The sequence below is a fragment of the Nannospalax galili genome, unplaced genomic scaffold (assembly GCF_000622305.1).
Source record: "Nannospalax galili isolate Female #2095 unplaced genomic scaffold, S.galili_v1.0 scaffold264, whole genome shotgun sequence".
Taxonomy (NCBI): domain Eukaryota; kingdom Metazoa; phylum Chordata; class Mammalia; order Rodentia; family Spalacidae; genus Nannospalax; species Nannospalax galili.
In genome coordinates this window covers 991,927-1,016,549 of record NW_008352391.1, presented here as the reverse complement: position 1 = coordinate 1,016,549, position 24,623 = coordinate 991,927, and the positions used below count along the sequence as shown (strand labels likewise).

Genomic DNA, 24,623 nt, shown 5'->3' with positions numbered 1-24,623 from the left:
CACCTAACATTAACTCCTGTGTCTGTCTTAACATACAAGATAAGACTGTTCAGTGTCCACCAGAGTCCCTGGTACTTATTATGCCTCCAATAAATACTTTTTTCAGAAAGATGAATTCAGACAAAGGGTATTTAATTAGGATTAGTTTTCACTGATCATGTATACCAGGTACTGGTTTCAGTGTATTTTACATATACGTTAGTTCAGCATTTCTTAGATTTGGATTTTTTTTTATTTAATTTTATTTTTATGTGTATATAAGCCCGCATGTGTGTAATTGCATTCATGTTGTGCAAAGCCCGTGGAGGTCAGAAGAGGAGGACATCAGAAGCCCTGCAGTTACAGAGGGTTGTTAGCTAACATGTGGATGCTGGGAACTGAACCTGGGTCCTCTGGAAAAGCAGCCAGTACTCTTAACCACTAAGTCAATGCTCCAGTCACAGATTTGAATTCTTAAGGTTCTTTTCCAGTTTTCACTTATTTTTATTGTATGTTTTTTCTGCATTTAAGTAGGTGCACTACGTACGCAATGACTACAGAGACCAGAAGAAGGCATCGGATTTCCCGGAACTGGAGTTACAGTTGGATTGTTAACCGCCTTGTGGGTGCTGGGAATCGAACCGGGGTCCTCAAGAAGAGCAGCCAGTACTCTTAACCGCAGAGCCACCTCTCTAGCTCCTGAAGCCCCTTTTAGACCCTTAATTTCTTCCTCTTTCTGGAATGCATCCCCACTTCCGCCCACAACTAGGACTCGGAAATGCAGGTAGAGCGATTTTGGCTGGGGCGCGCATGCGCGGTAGTCTGTACGCATGCGTGGGAGGGTGTGCACATGCGCAGTGCTCCCGCTGCGTGTGCTCCGGTCCGGCAGCGCCGCCTCGGGGAAGGCTATGGCGGAGGCCGGCGGGGAGGTGGTGGCGGTGTCCACCTCGGGTGCGGCCAATGGTTTCAGCAACGGGGCAGGCACGACCTCCGCACAGCCTAACAACCCGCTGTCGCGCAAGCTGCACAAGATCCTGGAGACGCGGCTGGACAACGACAAGGTAACCGCGGCTGGGCGACCGGAGAGGCCTGGGGAGCGGGGAGGGCCCGAGGTCCTGTGCAGGTGCGTGTCCTGGGGGCGGACGGGCACTGCAGCGCGGGAAACGCTGTGCTCTGGTGCGGGGCGACTTGCCTACTGGCGGCGGGGGCTGTGTCCTGCCTCGGGGCTCCGCCCACCGGCGCTCGCCAGCCGCTTCTGCCACCTGCAGAGGACCTGTCAGCGCCTTTCACAGCTGGCTGTCTCTGGCACATTTGGGTGGCCTGGTGAAGTGCTCATGCTAACGTGGCACAGAGGGGAAAAAAACAGAGCTTTAACGTGGGACGTTGCTAGGTAGGTAAGTGAAAGCTAGCAGTCAGTAAGAATTTGACTGCTGTGTGTAAAAAGAAAACATTAAAAGTAAGAACTGGGTTGTGGCCTCACTGCCATTTGTTAGCAAATGTGCTTTGTGATTTGGGGTTCCCATGAGTTCTCTAAGCTGCCATTTAAGGATTGGGAGTGGTGCTGGTAACCTTAGGGCTTTGAGAGGACTCAGAATCCATGTTGGGTTTTCAAGACACCACTGATGCGCTTGACGTCTCTTAATGTTTGTGTGTGTGTATATATATATGTATAGTTCATTGTGTTTAATGTACCTAATATTACTATTTGTTATCTCAGTTAATATAATCTCTAGAATGTACATCTTCTTCCCAGGAGCAAAAGAAGGCAGGGAAGGAGAGTCGCACAGGCAAGCCATGCAGCTTCACCTGAGGACCTAGTGATGCTGTATTTGCAGTCAATTTTGTGATTTTGTCCATTCCACCATGCCATAGGACATTTTAAGACTGTAATAAAAAGAAACCCCTTCTTTTTAGGACTTGTGTGAGTGTGCACACAGTAAATGTTTGTAGTTGTGAACATATTTTTACTCTCAGATATTACATTGCATTTGAATAGCTTTATTGTTTTTGTCAGCCCAACGTGACAAATATTTTTAAGTGACATCGTAAACTTGTTACCATATACTTAGTTCAGGTGTGGAAACGTCGTATCTGTGGAATTTCAGGTGCTTTTGTGATATCCTGGGCTTGACCATGCTCCCTCCTCTATGCAAATTCTTACTGTAAGAGAGTGCTTTCATTTTCACAGTTTTAAATGGTAAAAAGCATGATGATGCTCAAAATTTGTAGCTCTGTTACTGACATTCAGATTTGCAGTTAGTTGTCAATATTACATGATTACACCTCCAATTTGATTTCTAATCAACATAGAAAAGCAACATGGGTGCACTTTTTTCATTATTATTATTATTATTTTTGTTCCTGGTGTTTTTAGACAGGGTCATACAGTCCAGGCTGGACTCCTACTTGTTGTGAAAGTGATTGAGACTGACCTTGACCCCTTGATCCTGCTGCTTCCACCTCCCTAGTGCTGAGATTACAGTCTAATGCCATCATGCCAGTCTTCAAAACCCTTGATTTCCCCCCTAAACTGGCTGCTCTCTGATAGTAAAAAAAAAAATATCATTTGTCCTTTTAAGCTAGAAACTGTAAATAATTTTTGCTTCTGGTCTTTTGTTTATTTATGTTTATTTTATATGTATCAGTGTATTGTCTGCATGTATGTAGGGGCACCTGTGTCAGGCAGTGCCCGGAGAGGACAGAAGAGGGCATAGAATCCCCTGGAACTGGAGTTATAGAGGTTGTTAGCTGCCATATGGGTACTGGGATTCGAACCTGGGTCTTCTGCAAGGACAGCCAGTGTTCTTAACCGCTGAGCCATCTCTCCAGCTCCTCTGGTCAGGTTTTAAAAAGCATGCCATCCTTTCCATTAACAGACTGTGTAGGTGCTAACTTACTTTTTAAAATATTTATCCTCACCTACACTGCTAGCATCTTGCTATATGAGGCATGATGATGTCTGGCTTTGTCTACTTCAGGTTTCTTATGCCCACTTCCATTGTTGCTCCCTTCTGTCATCTGTTTTCCTTACAGAGTTGAAATACACTTTTAAACATATAGAGCATATCAGTTTACTCTGTCATCCACCATATTCATCTGACTTTGTACCAAGCATCTCAATCATTTTTTGTAGGGAGATCAGGATACAGATGGTTTCCAAGAGTTCATTGACTCCAAAACATGGATTTTTATGTGTAGAAATAAGCAAACGTTTCTTGTTAGCAAAAATGTATTGATTGTAATAGTTTCTATTTTTGATTAATAAAGATGTATATGAGTCTAGTTGTAATAATTTAAAATTTATTATCTGAAATCACAATTCCTTTGCACCAATGTAATATGAATGTGCATACTTTTACTTTATAACTGTTGGTTTTATGACTTTATGCCTTGCTGGTTCACATACCATCTCTCAAAGCATGTGCTATGTAAATGCATAAAGAATTTCCTCCTTTAAAAATATTAATATATGGGTTGGAGAGATGGCTCATTGGTTAAGAACACTGGCTGTTCTTGCAAAAGACCTGGGTTCGAATCCCAGCACCCACATGGCAGCTAACAACTGTCCATAACTCTAGTTCCAGGGGATCCAACAGCCTCTTCTGTCCTCCATGGGCATTGCACGACATGGGTGCACTTACCTACATGCAGGCAATACACACATACACATAAAACAAAAATAATAAAGTATTTAAAAAATAATATATATAATTATTTAATCAGTCTCTTTTAGGTGGACAGTCAGGTTATATTCAGTCTCTGAAATTTCAAGCAGTTCTACGGTTCTACAGTGAATTACCTTGTATATATATACCAATATATGTAAATAAATATACTCATTGTTTTCTGGAAATAAGCTCACTGCTTAGTAATTTGAAAGTTATACAGTATTTTTTGCATTGTGTAATGGAAATAAGTTATTTGAAAATGATTTCATTGCATTTTGTCTTTGGATTAGGAAGCCATTTAAAAGTCAGTACTAATAATTTTCTTCTGTTGTCAATTGTGTAGGACATGTTGGAGGCTCTCAAGGCACTTTCAGCCTTTTTTGTTGAAAATAGTTTAAGGACTCGAAGAAATTTACGTGGAGATATTGAACGTAGAAGTTTAGCCATCAATGAAGAATTTGTGAGCATTTTCAAGGAAGTGAAGGAGGTATGTAACTTATTTTCATTCAGCATTATTGGGAACTATATGTTTAGTGGAATGCTAAGTATTTTTTTTTAATTAAATTGATATGTTGACTATTAATGTATTATGGTAAAATAGAAACAACTCTGTTTTAGTGTGATTTCTGAGTTTGCTACCTCTATTAATGCAGGTTAGTTTTTTAAATTGTAACTTTGTTTTAGGAAATTCTGTAGGAATTGTAATTTCTTAACAAAAAATAACATCTCTCTGAATGGTTTTCCAGAAGAACTATTCTCTTATTTGATGCACCTGCCATAGATGCTCACTTCTTCACTGGAGATTAATTAGTATTGAATTATTTTTACAGTCTCCTAAAGTATGCAATTTTCAGATAAAGATCAGTTATTTCAATATATGAATGACAGTTCATCATATATGACTATAGTTTACTCACCATAGGATGAAAATGTTATTTATTATAGTACAAATTTATTTTGTTTAATATGTAAAATTTCATTATTATTAATATTAAATTGTTAATTTTTCTATAAATTAACATATTAGTATGCAAGTTATATGGAAGTGTTATGCATGGTTTTAGTAAAGGCTTAATAAAACATTCTTTAAACAGTCTACTGGAATTTCAGTGACTGAAAGCTAATAATTTAGAAGGCTGAAAGGAAGATTGGTAGAATTCATTTTAAAAATGCTGAGAGTAGCCTGGAGAGATGGCTCAGCAGTTAAGAGCACTGGCTGCTCTGCAGGAGACTGGAATTCAGTTCTCAGCACCCATATCAGGGGGCTCACAACTGCCTGTAACTTCAGATCCAGAAGATTTGACACCCTCTTCTGGCCTCAGAAGGGCACACACAGACATGTATACACACACATACACACACACACACACACACACACACACACAGAGTGAGAGCGAGAGCGAGGGCGAGAGAGAGAGAGAGAGAGAGAGAGAGAGAGAGAGAGAGAGAATGAACACATCCAGATGGCAGTCTCTAAACACATTTGCCTACTAAAAGGAACACTTTTATTATTATGAGAAAACTGTCTTGGATAACTATCAAGAGGACTTTTGAGTTAGGTTGAAGAGGCTTCCGTTGATTAAGCCAGGATGATTTGAGCCTCAGTAAGAATGAGCGCATTCATTTTCAGTAAGAATGATTCATATATGAAGTCTGTGAGTTCACAGTGACAATAAAAATCAAACAAGGAGGGCTGGAGAGATGGCTCAGTGGTTAAGAGCACTAACTGCTCTTGCAGAGGACCTGGGTTTGATTATCAGCACCCCTATGGTGGCTAACAACTGTCCATAACTCCAGTTCCAGGGGATCTGACGCTGTCTGACCTCTGTGGACTTTGCACGACACAGGTGCGCTTACATTCACACAGGCAAAACACTCATAGGCATAAAATAAAAATAATAAATGAAATATTAAAAAAAAAAATCAAACGAGGACTTGGTGTGATGGCTCAGCCAATGTAGGTGGTTGCAACAGACCTGACAACCTATAGTTCCATCTCAGCATCCCACGGGGTGGCAGGAGAGACCCAACTCTGAGTGTTGTCCTCTGACAGAATCTTAGTTGGTTATCATTGGTGGCTATAAGTAAACCAAGTAAATATATTTAAAATTGTTAAATAAAAGGAACAAGTCCAGCACTTGTCTTTTCTGCCACCTGCATACAGTTGACCAAAAACTTCTCTTGCCTGAGCTCAACTAGTGCATGTAGAAGAAATGCTAGACGATAAGAAGACTTTGTAACTGTGATTGAATTGGATCTGGGTCAGGATTTCTTGACCTTGAGACAGTTATCATTTGGGACTAAATATATGTTGGGGACTGTTCTCTGAACTGTAGGATTTTTAACAGCATCTCTGTCTCCACTCAGTTGTTTCAATCAAGAATGTCTCCAGACATTGCAAATGTCCCATGAAGTGAAGAATCACTGTGATTAAGAGTCACAGAACTAGCCATTGCCTAGCACTAGCTGCAGACCTCACAAAAAGAGAAGCAGCCACATAGATGATGGTAACACTGTACAGCATCTTCCATGAAGAATTTCTGCCACAAAATTAACTGGAATACAGTCAGGCTTCTGGATCTGACTGGAAGCTTACAGGCAATACTGGGACCTAGGGTGTTAATGCTGAGACTATGGAGTCAGAAAGATCTGGAATCTTGGGACCATGCAAGGAACTGAACTGGCTTCAACAAATAAATTGGAGTAAGAATCTATATGTTAAAAAAAAGAAACAAGAGAAACATCAACCAGTTAAGTGTTTATAAATCTTTCTTATTTGTATGAGTTTTTTGAGAAAATGGAGGTTTTATTTGAGAACTAACTGTGTATTTAATAATAGAGATTATTGTTGCTGGGCAACAATATAGTACACTTCTATGATCCCAGTGCTCTGGAGGCTGAGGTGAGGGGATTTTGAGTTCAAAACATGCTCGAGTACATAGTGGGACTCTCAAAAACAAATTGTTTAATATGAAAATGATATCCTATTTTTTAGTCCTTTCAGAATTACATAAAGGTATGTTCATCGGTGAAATTATATTTGGAATTGCCTCAGAATAATTCATTTTATAAGGGGAGGGGAACGTGGATGTGGAAAGCAGTAAACAGTGGTAGACAGATAAAACAAGACTGGCCGTGAGTTGATCACTGTTGAAGCTGGATGATAAGTGCATGAGGATTCATATTATTTCAACTTCAGATATTTAATTTTTTTCTAGAATACCAGTTTTATTTTATAGCCAGTAATTTTGTTCAGAGGGTAGAGGGTAGATAATTCTGCCAAACTTTAAAGACTCCAGGGCTGGGTATGCAGCTCAGTTCGCAGAGTACCTGCCTAGCATGCACAAAGACCTTGGTTTGATCCTCAACACAGCACAACTGAGTGCTGTGGTTATATGCTTTTAATCCCAGCTGTAGGATTTTGAAGCAGGAAGATCAGAAGTTCAAGGTCATTCTTGACTATGTAGTGAGTTCCAGACCAGCCTGGGCTACAAAAGAGCCTTTTTCAAAAAAACAAACAACAGCAACAACCACAAAACCCAGAGCCAACAACAACAAAAATTTTGCAAGTAATGTAAGAGTCCTTAAATTACACTTTAGCAAGCCTCTGTACTCAAGAGCAATGGCATCTGTCATCTTACAACCTAAATCTGTTTGGCATATGTGGTAGCTGAAGGAACTATTAAAAAGACCAGCTGCTCTTATTCTACCTGCCCGATAATACCTTAGTGAGACTCAGTAGGTTGGACAGTGAGGTGTAAGACAGTATAATATAGTTTGGGTAGGATCTGCTATTGCTGATAAATACTTGATTTTTTTTTTTTATGTGTATGAGTGTATTGCCTGCATGTATGTGAGTGCACCCATCTTGTGCAATGCCATGGAGGTCAGAAGAGGACGTCAGATTCCCCTGGAAAAGGACGGTTCATAGCCGCCATGTGGGTGCTGGGAATCGAACCCGGGTTCTCTGCAAGAGCAGTCAGTTCTCTTAACCAGTGAGCCATCTGTTACTTGATATTTTGAGAATTCTTTTATTGTTTGTTTCAATGCAGTTTATGACTTAATTTACTAATTTGATTTATCATATTTATAGTAAAATATAGAGAGTAACATTCCAGAACACGTGGTGCTGTGATTTTGTTTTTGCAGGGATAGGAATGTAGCTGAGTGGTAGTGCACTTTCCTAGCATGTGCAAAGCCCTGGGTTCATCCCCTAATACTGCAAAGTTCCTCATAAGGATAAAGAAATCTACAACAAAGATTTATGCTCCGTCTTGTAAGTGATTTTCTAACCGTGGTTTCTCTTCCTGCTTTCTTTGTAGTCCTGCTTGACCGCTTTCACATCTCTTGCTCTGCTGACCCATCTTTGCATAAAACAACCTTGTTTGTATTTGAATGCTTTGTATTGTCAAGGACTGCAGTAAGATCCTGTTTACTGTCAAAATTTCCTTCCTTACATATTTTTTCTGTTGTGTGACACTGAATTAAATTGGTAAAAGATGATACATGGTGAAGCTTAAAGTAATTTGTGTTATGATAGTATTTGCATGTTAGGGCATTGATAAAAAGCGGGAATGGGGAGCTGAAGAGATGGCTCAGCAGTTAAGAACACTGGTTGTTCTTGCAGAAGACCCAGGTTCAAATCCCAGCACCCACATGGCAACTAACAACTGTCTATAACTCCAGTTCCAGGGGATCTGACAGCCTCTTCTGTCATCGGGCATTGCACAACATGGGTGCACTTACCAACATGTAGTCATAACACTCATACGCATAAAATAAAAGTAATAAAATATTTTTTAAAAAAAAGCGGGAATGGATGTGCAGGGTGCTAATAGCACAGCCTGGGAGACTTACTGGAGACTTTTGCTCTTAATCCAGGTAATTGATAAGAGCTTGCCTGAATTAAAGTATGTAGTAGGAGTGAAAAACGAAAGAGAAGCAATATGTCTGTTAAGTGAATATAAGTAGTAGGGTTTAGAGACCAAGTACATTCATGTGTCTCCAGAAGCTAGAGATGAAATATAAAGGGAGAGACTACTGTCTAGATTTTTTGGCATGATCTAATAATATATGATTGTGTTCAACAAGAAAGGAACTGTTAGTTTTCAAACTTTTTTTCTTAAGTGAAATTTAAAAAGAATTTGTTATAGAAAAGTTAGATGGGTCAATGTGTTATTATTTCCTATTGCTGTGATAAAATACAAACAGAAGCAACCCAGGGGAGAAAGGTTTATTTCAGCTCACAGTTCTAGGCCATAGCCCTTCATAGCAGGGCAGTCACCGTGCAGGAGCTTGAAGAAGTTGGTTATCTCATGTCCATCATCAGGAAGAAGGAGCAGTGAATCGGTGCATGCATGCCGTGCTCAGCTCAGTTTCTCTTTTACAGTGAATAGTGCCACCCATTTGGGTGGTCTGCCCTCTGCAATTAATGTAATCAAGATAATCCCCTACCTCATGCCCACAGTCTAAGCTGTTTTAGACAGTCCCTCATTGAGACTCTTCCCAAGTGATTCTAGGTTGTGTCAAGTGACAGTTAAAAGTAATCATCACAGTCAGAAATAGAACAGTTACTTATGATTCAGTCACCCAGAAAAAACTGTCATCGTATTGTGTTCCCATGTTTTGAAAATCAAAGTAAATTTTTTTCTAAAAAATGATGAGATAGTTGTGTGTTTTATGACTTCTTTTTTTAACCTTATGTAGGCAATGTTTCATAAACACCTGTATATCACCTTTGTCAGTCCATGTACTGCTTTCCATTGTATGGTTAGCAATGTTTCAGTTTCCATTTGTTTTAGGTAACTGTTGATCAGCCTCATGTATATTGTTGTGTCTTACTGAACATTTATTATTTTACCCTATAATTAAAAAAATAGTATATGTCATGTATAACATGATGTTTTGAAGTATATATAAATTTTGGAATGGTTAAATATAAATAGTAATATATTTATTACCTTATATAGTGATCTGTCTTATGATCATAAGATAAATTTTTGCTATTATTCTGTGCAAAGAGATGTCCATGTTTAAAGTATTTGCTGTTTTCTTATGTCCTCTAAAAGGAATGAACTAGTTTCTTTATACCTTTTTAGCAGTAGGTATTATTATTTTTCATCATTTCCAACTTAAATACGGCTTCTCTTTTATTGACATATACTCATTGTGCATAGTAATGGATTTCATAAGGGCCTTTTATGCTTTGACAAAGAAGAAGCTGTGGGGTTTGACTTAAAGGGAAATTTCTTTATAGTATATACAGTATTGATATTATCTTTCTTCGTTTCAGGAACTGGAAAGCATCAATGAAGATGTCCAAGCCATGAGCAGCTGTTGTCAAGACATGACAAGTCGCTTACAGGTACTGCTTAGTGGGCAGATTTTAGTATAGTTCCTGGTACAAAGTAAGGCTTCTGAATTCTTTGATAGGTAACAAAATACACAGATCTCTGATATATAATACTCTATAGGATGCTTCTATGTAAATATAACGCTTTTAAAAAGCCCAAAAGTGTGAATATCTTTGTGTTTCTTTTAGTGATGCGTTATTAATATTATTTAGTTAACTCCAGAAGCCTTTAGACTTTAGTTGAACTAGTACAGAGTTAACTGTAGAATTTTGATAAATCTTTCAAATCCATATTGCTCTAGAAGTCCAGCAGGAACGATTTCCTTAGTAGCAAGTAGCAAATACTTATAAGAAATCAGCATGTGTTTTAGAAATACAAATATTTCTTTACACAAGAATTGAATACTAATAATTTATCATATAATAAAAACAGTAGAGGAATAAGGTCAAACTAAAACTATGCTTTGTAAAGACCAACCTTAATTTTGATTCATCCTCAGCTAAACGAAATCTCAGGAAATTTTGTATAATATTTGGCCCATGTATTTAAGCGTTCCTGAACCTCTAGCTTGACTGTCTGCATTTGACCTAATTTCTTTTATTAGTAATTTTGTACTGGGAATAAAGCTGCTTCTCCTAGTGGTCAGTGATGAGTGTGTCTGTCTCCTTTGCATATCAGTTCCAATCTTATACCTCTGAGATTCTCCTGGAGCCATCACAGTAACAGTGATTCTAGGAAGAACCATTAATCTCTGTTCCACAAATACATCTGCATCATAGGCAAGATCTGTCTGTAGGACTAGTCAGTTTCTTGTTTCTCTAAAACTATTTTTCCTAATTTGTAAAGGTTGATATTGTCACTAATATAATGAGATATTTTGGCAGATTTATGGTCACTTTGTTCAATCTTTAATTTTTTATTTTGTAATATTTAAATAATTATGTAGTCTTTGTTAATTACTATTGTCATTTCATATTTTTTACACATTGATTTTATTGCTCAGTTGTTTTTGTTTTTATTATTTTTAATTTATGTGTATGAGTGTATAGCCTGCATGTGTGTAAGTGCACCTGTGTCGTGCAGTGTCCTCGGCAGTCAGAAGGTGGCATCAGATCCCCTAGAACTGGAGTTATGGATAGCTGTTAGCCACCATGTGGGTGCTGGGAATTGAACCTGGATCCCCTACAAGAGCAGTCAGTGCTCTTAGCCTCTGAGCCATCTCTCCAGCCCCTTAGTGAATTTTTTAACCACTTTTTGTTTTTTGTTTTGTTTTGTTTTGTTTTTTTATTTCTTCTGGCTTCTAAAAGTTAATGCATTTTCTAGAATTGCATTCTATAAGATTTTTTATATTATGTGCTCATTTTTATTTTGTGATGGTAGCTTCATCTTTTATGTTAGATTATTTGGATAATACCTTTTTGATGATACTGCTTCTTATTTTCTTGCTCTCAACCCTACATTTTTATTGTTTTCATTATGGCTATTTGTAAATGGGGAATAATCAAAATATTTTTCCTCTGTTTTCTTCTGTTTTCAAAACAGTTTACAAGTACTTTAAATCATAATCAAAATGTCTTCTTTTATTTTGTCATTTGTATTTGCTTTGTAATCTACCTCTATTTTAACCCCCCAAACTGACCTGTTATCTTTTTTTATCATAGCAACTTTATTGATGAGTTTTAACTTTTGGAGTGATACTGGGGATTGACCATCATCTCATATATGTTAAACACACATGTGTAGCCTTTGAGGAATAAATTACGTATACTAATAAACCTTGTCCATTTGAGTGGTCAATATGTTTGACAATTTTTTATGTCTAGGATATAACCACCAGAATTAAGAGAGAAGACATTTTTGTCACTTGTGAAAGATCAATAACTTTGTAACTGAATTTTTAAAAATATTTGATTTGATCTGTTGTTTACATTTCTTTTATGCATGTTATTTCATAGATCAATAAACATTAGATCTATTATTTGGACAGTTTTATTCATTCTTTCTAATTTTACATAGAACCAATTTCAGCTATTGAACTTGTTGTTACTAGTACTCAGTTAATAAACTATTAATCATTATTAGTAGTAGGCACTCAATAAAAATAGTGCTCAGTAAACTCATGAAGAAAAAATTTTGTAATTTTATGTTTATGAGCGTATTGCCTGCATGTATGTAAGTGTACTCATGACATATGGTGCCCTCGGAGGTCAGAAGAAGGCATTGGATTCCCTGAAGCTGGAGTTACAGCTGGTTGTTAGCTGCCATGTGGGTGCTGGAAACTGAACCTGGGTCCTCTGCAAGAGCAGCCAGTGCTCTTAACTGCTGAGCCATCTCTCCAGCTCCAGAAAAATATTTTTTAGCATGTTCTCCCTTTTCATTATGTGGCGCTATAAAGATGAATTGTTTACTATTTTCTAAAATACTTTAAACATGGGGTATTTAAAAATTATTATTATTAGGGAATAACATTTAAAACTTTAACCAGTGCTTTTTTTTTTTTTTATTATATATGCCATGACATCTCTTTGGCTATGGTTTGCTTGAAAATAAGTTAACTTCAACTCATGTTTGTTATTTAATAAAATATGGTCATCTTTAAGATATATTAAGAGGAAATTATTTTAGAATGATAGTCTTCATTTGTACTATTAAATATTGTCTTGGAATCATCATCACAATTTATAAGTGAAAAGTCAGAAAGCATTCAAAACATACTTGAAAATTCTTATTACATTGTACAGGATTATCTTATTCATGGATTAATTAAATATCAATTGTAATATGTATCCATCAGTTCAATAATGACTTTTAGTAAAAAGCTAGTAAATATTTTTATGTATGGATTCACGAAGCACTCTTTTCAGAAATATTAAAGCGTAAATATTTCTTAGGATTGAAAAAACATACCATAATTTGAAAAGTGTATACAAGGCAAGAATATGAAAGGGTGAAAGTTAAGCTTTAAAGCAAAAAAAACCAAGAAATATAGGTATCGAAGAAGGTATTGGATTTGAAAACTCATAATTCTAGAGGAGTATCTAGAGAGCTATTATATCCAGTGTCAGTGATGCACTGAATCATCTAGTTCACCTTCTTTAAAAGCATTCCACTGGGGTGGAGGTGGGATCTTTCTCATTGACAGGGTGTTTAGGAAACAGAAAGATTTTGTATTGACAATCTGAGAATAGAGTTTGCAGGAAGGAACAGGAAGCCTTAGGAACCTGCAGCCCTAGAGACCTGAATGGCAGCAGCTGGGCTTTCAGTGCAGTCTCTTCAGATGTTTGCTCTAGTTCCTCTCTTACCAGAGTGACTCACCTCTGTTTTATGTGCTGCTGTTAGCTATAGCATATAATTTCCACTTACTACTGACCTAAATTGTGTATAATTTTGGCTCTGTGTCCTTTCAAAGCATGGACCCTGTGCTCTCCCTGCATCTCGCCACTTGCTTTGCCTTTCATTGCTGTTGCCTTTTAAAAAAATTGCATTTAATTTATTATTTGGTATGCATGCATGTGCATGCCATGATGTGTGTGTGTGGAGGTCACAGGATAACTTGTGGGATTTGGTTCCCTCCATTTACTGTATGGGTTCAAGGAATCAAGCTCAGGCCATCAGTTTGGCAGCTAGGGCCTTTACCCGCTGAGCCATCTTGCCAGCCCTTATCATTTTGTTTTGTAGTATTCTGTAGTTTGGATTTCTGAGAGAGACTGAGTGGGTACACTTGTGTTTTATTGGGATCTGCTTCATAATGACTGGCTAATCTGTGGATAGTTTCCAATCATCAAGTTCACTTCTGGTTTCTTTTTTTTAAAGCTCTAGTTTAAAAGTGTGGAGGGTGTTTGGGTTAGCAGTTCTTATATGAAATTTGTTCAGAAGCAGTCTGGTGACTTTCAGGTTGGGCTGTCTCTGATACTCTTCAACATCCTAATTGTCAGGTAGTTAAATGTTCTAACTCTGAAACTTCATTTCCACCTCATGCATTTCTGTTGTGCTTAGTACCAACTTTATACCAGTGACTTAATTTACAACCCTGTTTAGTGGTCTCCTAGTATGCAACCCAGCCTGTCCATAACTGAAGTCATGTTCTCATCCTTACCTAGCTCTTCCTTCTTCTAGGTGTCACTATTGTATTGAGAATTCTGAGGGCGTTCCTCTTCCTAAAGGTAGCTCACGAACCTTGAAACATCCGTTTCAGTCACTTCGGCCTTTTAAAGCTTTGCATTCTGGAGAATGATCTCATTACCATTGGTCTGAACTCCAGGAAGTAGTGGTATTAGTTTTCTGAATTATAATGAAATTGGAATGTACTTATGTTATCTGTGTTTGTAATTTTAGGCCGCAAAAGAACAGACTCAGGATTTAATAGTAAAAACCACTAAGCTTCAAGCCGAAAGGTAAGTTTTTTCTTTGTGTTGTCACATCCTCATTAATGGAGATTAAGTGGAAAGAAAGTTGTAGATAATGCTGAATCAAAACGAAAATAATTTACATCATGGTTCAAAATTCATGGAAGACATAAACCCTAAGCTTTATTTAATACTAACTTTAACATGAAAGTAATCATTGGGATCATTAAACCTGTTACTTGGTTTCAGAGATTATTTCCTTTTCAGAATAGAGATGAATATATACTGTTGTGTATTGACTGTGAAATTCTGAAATGATTGCTTTTTAATACAAGTGTTTTCAGATTTTAATAATGTTCTTGTATGTTTTACACTTAATAGTTTTTTTTTTACTATGATTAATTCTTCTGATATAGTTAAAAATCAGTTGTATATATTCTTAGTTCATGAAAGTAGACTCTTGATTGCATTAATGAGTGAATAAAGTTAAATGAAATACAGATTAAGTGCTGTAAACATTGTGCTGTGTAATATGTTGTTAAATTCAGGGTCTCCAGAATGGTAGCAAGCACTGTGCCACTGAGCTATATGCCTAGCTTGTATTCCTTCTTAACATGGTTCTCTATAGAGGAAGATATGATGGGTGGGGAATTATAAAGAGTGCATAAGTTTAAAGCTACTTATATAAGAGCTGGTGGGTCTTAGGGCTGGAAAAGACTCAGTGATAGCAGTGTTTGCTTGTGGTTTAGTAACCAATATAACTTGCTTTTCTGTCTTATGGAAATGGAGAATAAAATAATAATATTTGCTAAAATGGACAAAAGGGCGCAGGAGAGATGGCTTAGCAGTTAAGAGCACTGGCTATTCTTGTTGAAGACCCAGGTTCAATTCCAGCACCCACATAGCAGCTAACAGTTGTCCATAACTCCAGTTCCAGGGGATCTAGCACCCTCTTCTGACCTCCGTAGGCATTGCCCAATCTGGATGCACTTACATACATGTAGGCAATACACTCATACACATAAAATAAAAATAATTTAAAAAAATAAAGTGGGCAAAAGGAAATACATGTACATCCAGTGGTCGTACATAAGTCATGCTCTCCCTCACCCAGCAGCAGTCAGTCTCAAATAGTTCTCAGTAAAAAAGTTATCTATAAAAAAAAAAAAGAATCAAGTAAAGCAATAAAGGAAGCCTGTAGAATTGTACCGGATGATATAAAATGTCATATTGGATGGGGAAGGCATAGCTGGGGGAGGGAGGTCTGGATTTTGTTGGAAAATGTATGAAACTTAAAAAGCTCAATAATTAAAAAAAAGAAAGAATTTAAAAAAGACAAATAATAATAGAGAACATGAAGTTGGGGGACAGGGTGGTAAGGTAAGGGTAGAGAAGGGAGAAAAGGATCTGAATATGATCAAAATAAACTATGAAATTCTCAAATCAATAAAAATATTTAAAAACAAAACAAGAAAACCCCACATTTTAAAGTAAAGTGTACAGAACAGAGCAACTGCATTAAAAAAATGTAACAAGCATAACTTGAATATGGGAATATCTACCTTATTTTAGAGCTGTAGTTTTCCTAGAATTTTTCATTGAAACTTAGGATTGCTTTTAGAAATTAGGAAAATTTGGACTTTGAGGGATTAGAATCAATTATTTAAATTTAGGTAGAGAGATTTCAACTTTACTCATTTAATATTCTAGCATTCCATGTAAGGTTTTGTTTCAAAAAACACAGGATAGAAAAATGTAAAAACAATACTTAATTTTGAGACTATTTGAAAGATGATTGAATGAGGTAGTCTTTCTCAATTTTTAGTCATGCTGAAGAAAACCCTTAAAGTATCAAAAACTTAAGCATGGAATTATCTTTTAAATCCTGTTTCTTTACTATGGTCTATTTTTTCAGTAAAATTCATTTTTACCCATCTCATAATTCCTGCAAACCACAAAGGAGTTAATTGTCTTTCTCAGAGTTGGAAGCTATTGAGGTGAACCAGTGAGTTTATTGGGGTGCTTACAGGGACAGGTGAGTGCTGTTTACAGGAGCCTGGGTGACTCAAAGGCAGCCGCCCCAGCAGAAAACCCACCCGGCATACATGATCACAGAAGCTGAAGCCCCAGAGCTCCCCTCACAGCTTGCAGGCAGCTCTGTAGAATCTTGGGGCAATTATTTACTGCCCCACCTTAAGGAAGGACTTTGTGAGTCTTCTAACGTCTGGGCTTCCTGAGCCTTGCACATTTCCTTAGCTTCCTGCATTTTGTGAGCTTCCCTCTTCCCTTGCCAGCTTCCTTCTTTCCCACAGGAAAGAATGTTGCAATTTGAAGGAGATAGCTATATAACATAGGAATTGGAACCCTAAATCCTCATTTGTCACATTGACATTGCAAGCAGGCTAACCAGCGCCACCCTAAACTGTTGTTTAATTAATTGATGTTAACCTGCAAGTAGGCATCTGCTTGCATTTCAGACCTGGCTTTCATTTCTTTCCTAACATTTGACCAAAGATTTGGGAGCATATATGGATACATTACTGGAAAGATCCTCAGTGCCAATAGGCATGGAAAGTTAAGTGAGATAGCAGTGTGGGTGTAAAGCTCAAAACTAAAAAACCTTAGGTTATCTTTAGAATAGTGATCATTAAAGGACTTAAAAAATGGCATTAGGCTCAAAAGTGTGTGTTCAGAAGTATAGGTCTAAGGTAGAAATATTGGCACTCTGCAGATATGTAATGGTTTAAATTTTAAAAGATTTGATCCGAGGCTAGAGAGATGGCTCAGCAGTTAAGAACACTGGCTGCTCTTGCAGAGCACCCGGGTTTGGTTCCCAGCATCCAAATGGTGGCTAACAATCATCTATAATACCAGTTCCAGGGGATTTGATGCTCTCTTCTGACTTCCATGGGCATGGCACATTATGTGGTGCACTTATATACATGTGGGCAAAATACTCAGACACACACACACAAAAAAAAGATCTAAGTCAGCTGGCTGGTCCCAGACATGTGGATGTAGTCTGCTGCTTGCCCCAGACATATGTAGTCTGTCTGGTACAGGCTGCATACCAGTCCTCCCTTCCACCTTTTAGTAAAGCCACTCAGAAGGCATGGGAGTAGCTTGCCCCAGTACACTGAAGCCTGTACCCCAAAATAAAACCCCAGTTCCCCCTGAGGAAAAAAGTGAATTCTTGGTTTCCAGATTGTTTCCTCACATGAAGAGTCTGCTTTCTTGCTTACTTTAACTTTAAAGAAAGTTTGGTTTTGCCAATCCTTTCCTGCCTTTTGTGTATCTAAATGTAAAGGCACTTTTATTTTTAGTTCTTTATTACCACAGAAAAAGATGTCATATAGATACACCATATTTTGTTGTTCATTAGATAATAGACACTTAAATAATTTGCAATATTTGGTTATGAATAATGATGCTATAAATATTTGCATGCATTCAAATTTCATGTAGACATGTGTTTTGTCTCTCTTAGGTATACACCTAGGGACAGAATTGCTAGATCAAATATGATATTTTTTTAAAAAATATTATTTTTATTTTATGTGTATGAGTGTATTGCCTGCATGTATGTGAGTGCACCCATGTCGTGCAATGCCTCAGAGGTCAGAAGTCTCCAGATGCCCCTGGAACTAGAGTTAAGGATGGTTCGTAGCTGCCATGTGGGTGCTGGGAATCAAACCCAGGCCCTCTGCAAAAGCAGTCAGTGCTCTTAACCACTGAGCCATGTCTCCAGCCCCAAATGTGATAATTTTGTGTTTAACTTAAGAAGCAGTTTTCCAAAGAAGCCTCCTAGTGTTATGCTTCCCCAGCAATATGTAAGAATTCCACTTTCTGAATCACTTTGTAATACCTTTGATAGGCAGACTGCCATTTGTGAAATGTTCATCTCACTGTGGCTTTGCTTCACATTCTAGAGTGACTGGTGACCGATGTTATCTTTTTGTGTTTTCATGTGCTATTTAGCCACCTGCACATTTTTGGAAAAGAGTCTCTTCTCATCTCTTGCCTATTTAATTGTTGTGGTTTTTTTTTTTTTTTTTAACTAACTAGTTATATAAATTGTTTTTATGTTCTAGATAAAGGTTTCTTTTTTGTTCTTTTTGGTCTTTTTGAGACAGGGTCTTCTCCCTATAGCCCCAGCTGGCCTAGAACTCACTATGTCGACCAGGCTGGCAGTTGGGGAAAGCAGTGAGTTTATTGGGCTTACTTACAGAACAGTGGATGAGGGTTTACTTACAAGAATGTGGGTGCTCCCCTAAGGCCACACTAGAAAGCCTTCATCCATGCATGGATGGTGGCTTCCCCACAAGTCACATAAAATGGTGAGGGAGCCTCCCTTACGCTTCCTCAGCCTACCCTTAGTCCCTCCCTCAGACCACATGCAACAAGGGCCTACAGATTGGTTGAGAGGTGTGGCTAACTTCCTGCTCCTCCTTCCTTGCAGCCATAACAGTCAACAAGCTTAGCTGTGATGATCCTAGGCAAGCGGGAACAACCAAGCTTGGGAAGGTGGTGTCTGTCCATGTCTGTCTGTTGAAGGATAGTCCTGTGCAACAACAGGCGTGTAGCATGTTCCCACATACATGCACACATACAAACATACACATAACCAATTTTTTTTTTTTTTTTTTTTGAGACAGGGTCTCCTTATAGCCCCAGCTGTCCTGGAACTCACTATGTAGACCAGGCCTCGAACTCACAAAGATCCACTTGCCTCTGCCTCCCAAGTGGTGGGATTAAAGGGTGCGCCATTAATATGTATCAGTGATGTAAAATTCAAAGGAAAACAGCTTTTTTACTTAGTATTTTATCTGTGTGTTACTGTGATCTTTACTTCAAAGGATCATGTTTTCAGTAGCATATTTTGTGAATGAATCAATGTATGCTTCACCACTCTTATTGAACATTCGTGCTGTTTCCATTGCCAGAAATGTTTTTAAGTCCTTATGTTCTTTTTAGATTATTTGCTGAGGATTACCTCCTGGAATCAATTATAATGTCTGAATCGGTGCTATAAACATTTTATTACCTGGTGCATGTTGCCCAAATTTTGTTCAAAAAGCTTATACCAGTTTCTTTTCCTTGTATGTCACAGTATCTGTTTTGTTAAACCTTTTTTGGTCCTGGGCATTGTGATTAAAACCACTGCCAATTTTATAGGTGAAAAGTATGTCAAATTATTGTAATTTGCATGTCATTAAGTAGTGCCAAATGGATGTATGCTTTTTCTTTGCCATTTTTATGTGCTCATTTTGTTTGCTTTATATCTAGTGTTTATTGTTACAGTATTTAGAAGAAACTATTTTGTAAGATTAGTTTAAGAGGTAGAATCAAAATGTGTCAGAGGTATATTTTTAGGGAAAAGTTATCATAGATTTATAAATCATGTCCTGGAATAATTTGAGGGACTCATGAAAATTAACTAGTCTATTTATTTTAAACACCTAGGTAACATAACTTTATGTTTTGAAATTTTGTGTGAATAGCTAGTATTTAAAAATAAATAAAAATTTCTATGCATATTTTTCTACAGTTTGGTTTTTGAGTCTATAAAATGACTGATAGCTCACTTTGTCCTAACATAAATATACCTGATTTTTATCTGCTACATAGTATTCTATGGTATATAATTCCCACATTTGTTTGTATATTATTTGTCTTGTTTACTGTCATATACAGTGATTGCTTCAGCATGTCTCAAGTACTCTAGAAGTTGTAATTTATAATCCATGTCTTATGTTAAATTTTGTCATAAAATTTTTAGAGATTTCAAACCCTCCGACAATTCCGTATTTCCATGGTGATACAGATAAAGGCAAGGTCTCATCATACACACTTTGTATTGCAGCAGCTTCTGTACAGAGCCTAACATATTGTCATTCCTCCGAACTGTCATCTCAGTTCTCAGATACCCTTTGAACCACTGCACTGTGGAGCAGTAACTCTTGAGACTGAGAATTTACCAGGGAATTGTGTATCCGGTACAACTGCAAAGTAGCATGTTTGAAGGGTGTTTTAGAATTCTTCTATCATTGCATTTACTGGTTGCCATCTTGAGACACCAAACCTTTGTTTTAGTAGAGTGACTTCCTTTGTTCAGAACATTTTGGGGCACCTCTTTTGTAGATGTAAAGCCTGGATTGGTTTTTAGATCCAATCAAACATATTATTTGGAATCCATTTTTAATAATGATTAAGAGGTGTGATCAAGATGGGTGGCAGCACTCCATTTAGTTAAGTGTGGAGCTATGAGGACACTGATTTTCCTTTGTGCCTAACCATTGATGCTAAAGATAGGCCTAAAAGTAGCTCAAGAAAAGAAAGTAAAAGAAACAAAAAGGTTGTGAGTAAAATGGTTTATTGGTTAATTTGTATTGTCTCAAAGAACTTTTGAGATTTTGTAATTACCTTTTATCCTGTGTAATCAAATTGGAGCTTCATCCAAAGGTTAAAACAATACATGGTAGGTGACTTTTAGGTAGTTTTGACAAGACACTTGCAAAGATACACCCTCTAACTCTGTGGAGACTGAACTAGAGGGTTTGCTTTATTGTTTGAGGTAAACACCTGGACTTTTTTTTTTTCTTTCTTGAATATCTGTGTTATTCATCCCAGAGGCTTTTGACTTAGTGAGTTTAATGTCTTTCAAATTAAAAATACAAGTAAAACAAAGCAACATGTGCCATGTACATGAGTGGTGTTACTGTTTATCTTTGTTAGCTCTCACTTGAAGGTTAGCCCTCTGAAACACTGCCACTCTTTGAATACTATGGTGAGAGCGTGGTTTTCTTGTGCTGTGTTTCAAACTGATAGCCTTACAGGTATTGGGCTGTCAGGGGTAGCTAGCCCTTGGTTTTTTGAGACAGGTGCTTACTATGGAGCCTGGGCTGGCCTCAAATTGCAGTTCTCCTGCATCTCCACCTCTCAAATATTATAACTGCAGGCATGTGCCATCATGTCCATGTATGAAACACGTACAGTTTTATTTATACATCTCTAGATTCAGAACTCAGATACCAGGATTATTGAGTTGCTATTCAGGGAGGTCAGGCAATAACTGACCTTTAAATGGTAATCCTACCCAGGCCCTCAGTCTCTGAAGATTTCCTGCCAGACCAGAGTGTGCCATTTACTAATCTGCCAGCTAGTCTACCTAAATTACATTCAGATTGTAAAATTTAAAATACTATTTTTATTATCAAGTAGAAAGAGTTGGGAAGACCAAAGTAGAGATATAACTTTATTGCCTTATGAGGAATTAAGAAAGGAGTTCTTGCCCTTCCTTTCTAAGGTAAAACAAAAAACTTACAGAGCTAATTTTTGTTTGCTGTGTACTTCATGTGAATGTTTCAAAGGCTTAAGATGTGTTAATGACTAAGAGGAAATTGCTTGAAATCAAGAGCATATTTCTGTCTTGGAAAATAGCCTGTGCATAAGGCTGTAAGTTGATAATGTGGACACCATTTGTGAACTTACTTCTTCTTTGCATAATGAATAATTCAGATCTGTGTGGAGATACCTAAGGTAGAGCAGTGTCAGCTAATTTTATCATCTACATGGTTGATGAACTTGTAATGATTTCATCATGTGCCTGACTGATGAACATCCAACATCCTAGGTGCAAGCAAGGCTTTCAGAGATGTTGAGAATCTTTCCCACCCTTGCGTTACAAGATACTGTGTCAGAGATATGGTTTGTTTTTTAGCTGTGCAGATGCATAACACACTCAACTTTTCTTGTTTGTTATAGTCAAAGATTAGAAATAAGAGCACAAGTTGCAGATGCCTTTTTGTCCAAGTTCCAGCTGACACCTGATGAAATGAATCTTCTCCGAGGCACTAGAGAAGGTCCCATTACTGAGGTACCCTTGCTTTCTGTTATAATCACTGTGTAGCAGTTACAGATGTTACAGAGAAAGTACTTTTTAAAAAGCTTTATTTTCCCATCTAAAAGTTGCCATGAAAATATTTCTAAATTTGAAAGTAAGACACATTTTAATTAGTTTTTAGCTTTTTTCTTAAGTTCGTGTTTTTTAAAGTCTAAGAATACAGTACAACTTCTAAAGAAAACCTGTTTCCTCTCCTCTCAGCTTCTGAATCCTTTGTGAACTAATTTCACCCTGTTAATTTCATCTTGTGTAAATTCTATATATTAGATCTGTGATTTAAAAGATTATTCTCTGATTATCTGTGTTAACTATTTTTTTTTTTAACCACTTTCCTGACAAGAAATATGAGGATTTAGCTTGCTGTATCTCCTGCCTCTCTTCCGGCATAAACAAGGCGTACACACGTTCTCTTTATCCCTGTTGTACATTACAATGCACTTAGATTTTCTGTTGGTATTACAATATTACATTGGTTATTTTTCTTTTATAGTTTTTTTTTTCTGTCTTTCCTGGATTTGGAATTTATCTTTTATCTATTTTTCTTTTAATGCTGTGCCAGTCTTTACAAACTGAATGATAAAATTTATAAAACCTTTCAAAATGCTAAACAAGGAATGGTTTTGTTTTGTTTTGTTTTGTTTTGTTTGTTTTGTTTGTTTTGTTCTTGCCCTTGAAGACATGCAGTTTATCCAGAAAGGAATCTTTCCGTCTTCTAATTGGTAAGGCTTATAAACTTGAACCTCTTTTCTGGAATCCATTGGCAAGAATGGTTCTTGAGATGTGGTGGGGTTTCACTGAGTGTCTCAGAGTTTCATATGGCACTCTGTTTCACATTCTAGAAGCTAAGGCTTCAGTATACTCTCCTAAAAGTCACAAACTCGAATTAGCATTAGCTAATTATGCAGTGAGCACCTTCTGTGTTTGTCTGACTAAATGTTTTTACTCTTGGGCATGTAGCATGCATGCCCTAGCTGGGCATGTAGCAGATACATAATCAGCTGAGTGATCACAGCACTGGGCTGGTCATGAGTAAGCCATGGCTGTTCTCTTAGGTGGTGATCTTTAGGGTCACACTTCTCTCTCTCTAGGCTAAATACTTCTTGATGACTGGGAGTTTGTCTCTACCGATTTTGTATTACTGGTGCCTCACATACTATTTGTTACACAGTAGGCATTGGATGAGTATAGGTCTTAAAATCGAAGTAATAGATATCATACCTTCTGTAAATATGTGAAGAAGGTTGAAATCCGTGTAAGACTTCGTTAGAATGGGTAACATTTTGTTTTGCTTTAGTAGTGATATTTTAAATTGAGAGTAATTGAGTTTTTCCTGAAAACATGGATTTTTAAAAGTGATATTCTTAATTTTAAAGGATTTCTTCAAGGCGTTGGGAAGAGTAAAACAGATTCATAATGATGTCAAAGTTCTTTTGAGAACCAACCAGCAGACAGCAGGGTGAGTAGCTCATCACACTAACTGCCTTGCTGTTGCTCTGTGCTTTCATAGGCATCCAGGTTCTAGCTGACACTGTTCTGGGAAATGGAACTGTGTTCACAAAAAGGTGGAGGTCAGGCCCTCTTATTTACACTAAAATAACTTTATAAGTAATGGAATTAAATTTGACGTTTATCTAATTGTTAAAAAATTACTAAAAGCCATTCTATAACATGATAGATAGTAAAGTATATCCAAATCATTATGTAATTAGATATAAATAACTAAGTTCTTAAATACAGCTTTAAGTAAAATTTTAAATTGTAATAAATTTAAATTTTCTTTTTAGTTTGGAAATTATGGAACAGATGGCCTTGCTTCAAGAAACAGCTTATGAAAGACTTTACCGATGGGCTCAGAGTAAGTGACTTTTTTTAAATGAACTTTTCTGTGAGTATTAATTCTTAAAATTTGACTTAGCCTTTATTTATTTATTTTCAATTATGTGTACATGCGTTGGAGGTGGGGATTGCACATGATTACAGTGCCTGAGGAGGTCATAAGAGGACATCGGATCCCTGGGGCTGGAGTTACAGGTGGTTGTGATCTGCCTGGCATGGGTGCTAAGAACTGAATGTGAGTTCCTGCAAGAGCAGTATGCACTGTGCTCACTCTTAACTGCAGAGCCATCTCTCCAGCTCCTAACTGATACTTTTTGAAAAGCAAAGCAAACTTCCCATGTGCATGTATTATCTTTGTGTTTGTATCAGGACCATTGATAGTCAGCCAGGCAGTGTGCTTGACGAAGGATGGGGATACAGGAAGTGAAGGCAGCGGTTCTGCCATAGGGTAAAAAGGTAAAAACAGTGTTTCTGCCCTAGAGTAAATAAATGAAGGCAATGTTTGATTTGGTGGCTCTTGGTATTTATGTGGCTGTAA

The 24,623-nt window shown here is 37.3% G+C and overlaps 1 protein-coding gene across 2 annotated transcripts in view; it reads left to right on the top strand.

Annotated features, from left to right (window-relative positions):
• Positions 1 to 829: 829 nt before the first annotated feature.
• Positions 830 to 24,623, top strand: part of Cog6 (component of oligomeric golgi complex 6) — an 80,945-nt gene continuing 57,151 nt past the window's right edge. The window contains exons 1-7 of one of the 2 annotated variants that reach the window (XM_008849354.3): positions 830 to 1,040; positions 3,991 to 4,134; positions 9,940 to 10,011; positions 14,336 to 14,394; positions 22,111 to 22,222; positions 23,623 to 23,705; positions 24,034 to 24,104. In XM_008849354.3, the coding sequence (XP_008847576.1) occupies positions 888 to 1,040; positions 3,991 to 4,134; positions 9,940 to 10,011; positions 14,336 to 14,394; positions 22,111 to 22,222; positions 23,623 to 23,705; positions 24,034 to 24,104 (694 nt within the window). In that variant the 5' untranslated portion in view covers positions 830 to 887. Of the gene's footprint in view, positions 1,041 to 3,990; positions 4,135 to 7,796; positions 7,924 to 9,939; positions 10,012 to 14,335; positions 14,395 to 22,110; positions 22,223 to 23,622; positions 23,706 to 24,033; positions 24,105 to 24,623 lie in introns of those variants that run through there. The other variant, XM_029554218.1, reaches the window with a different exon arrangement.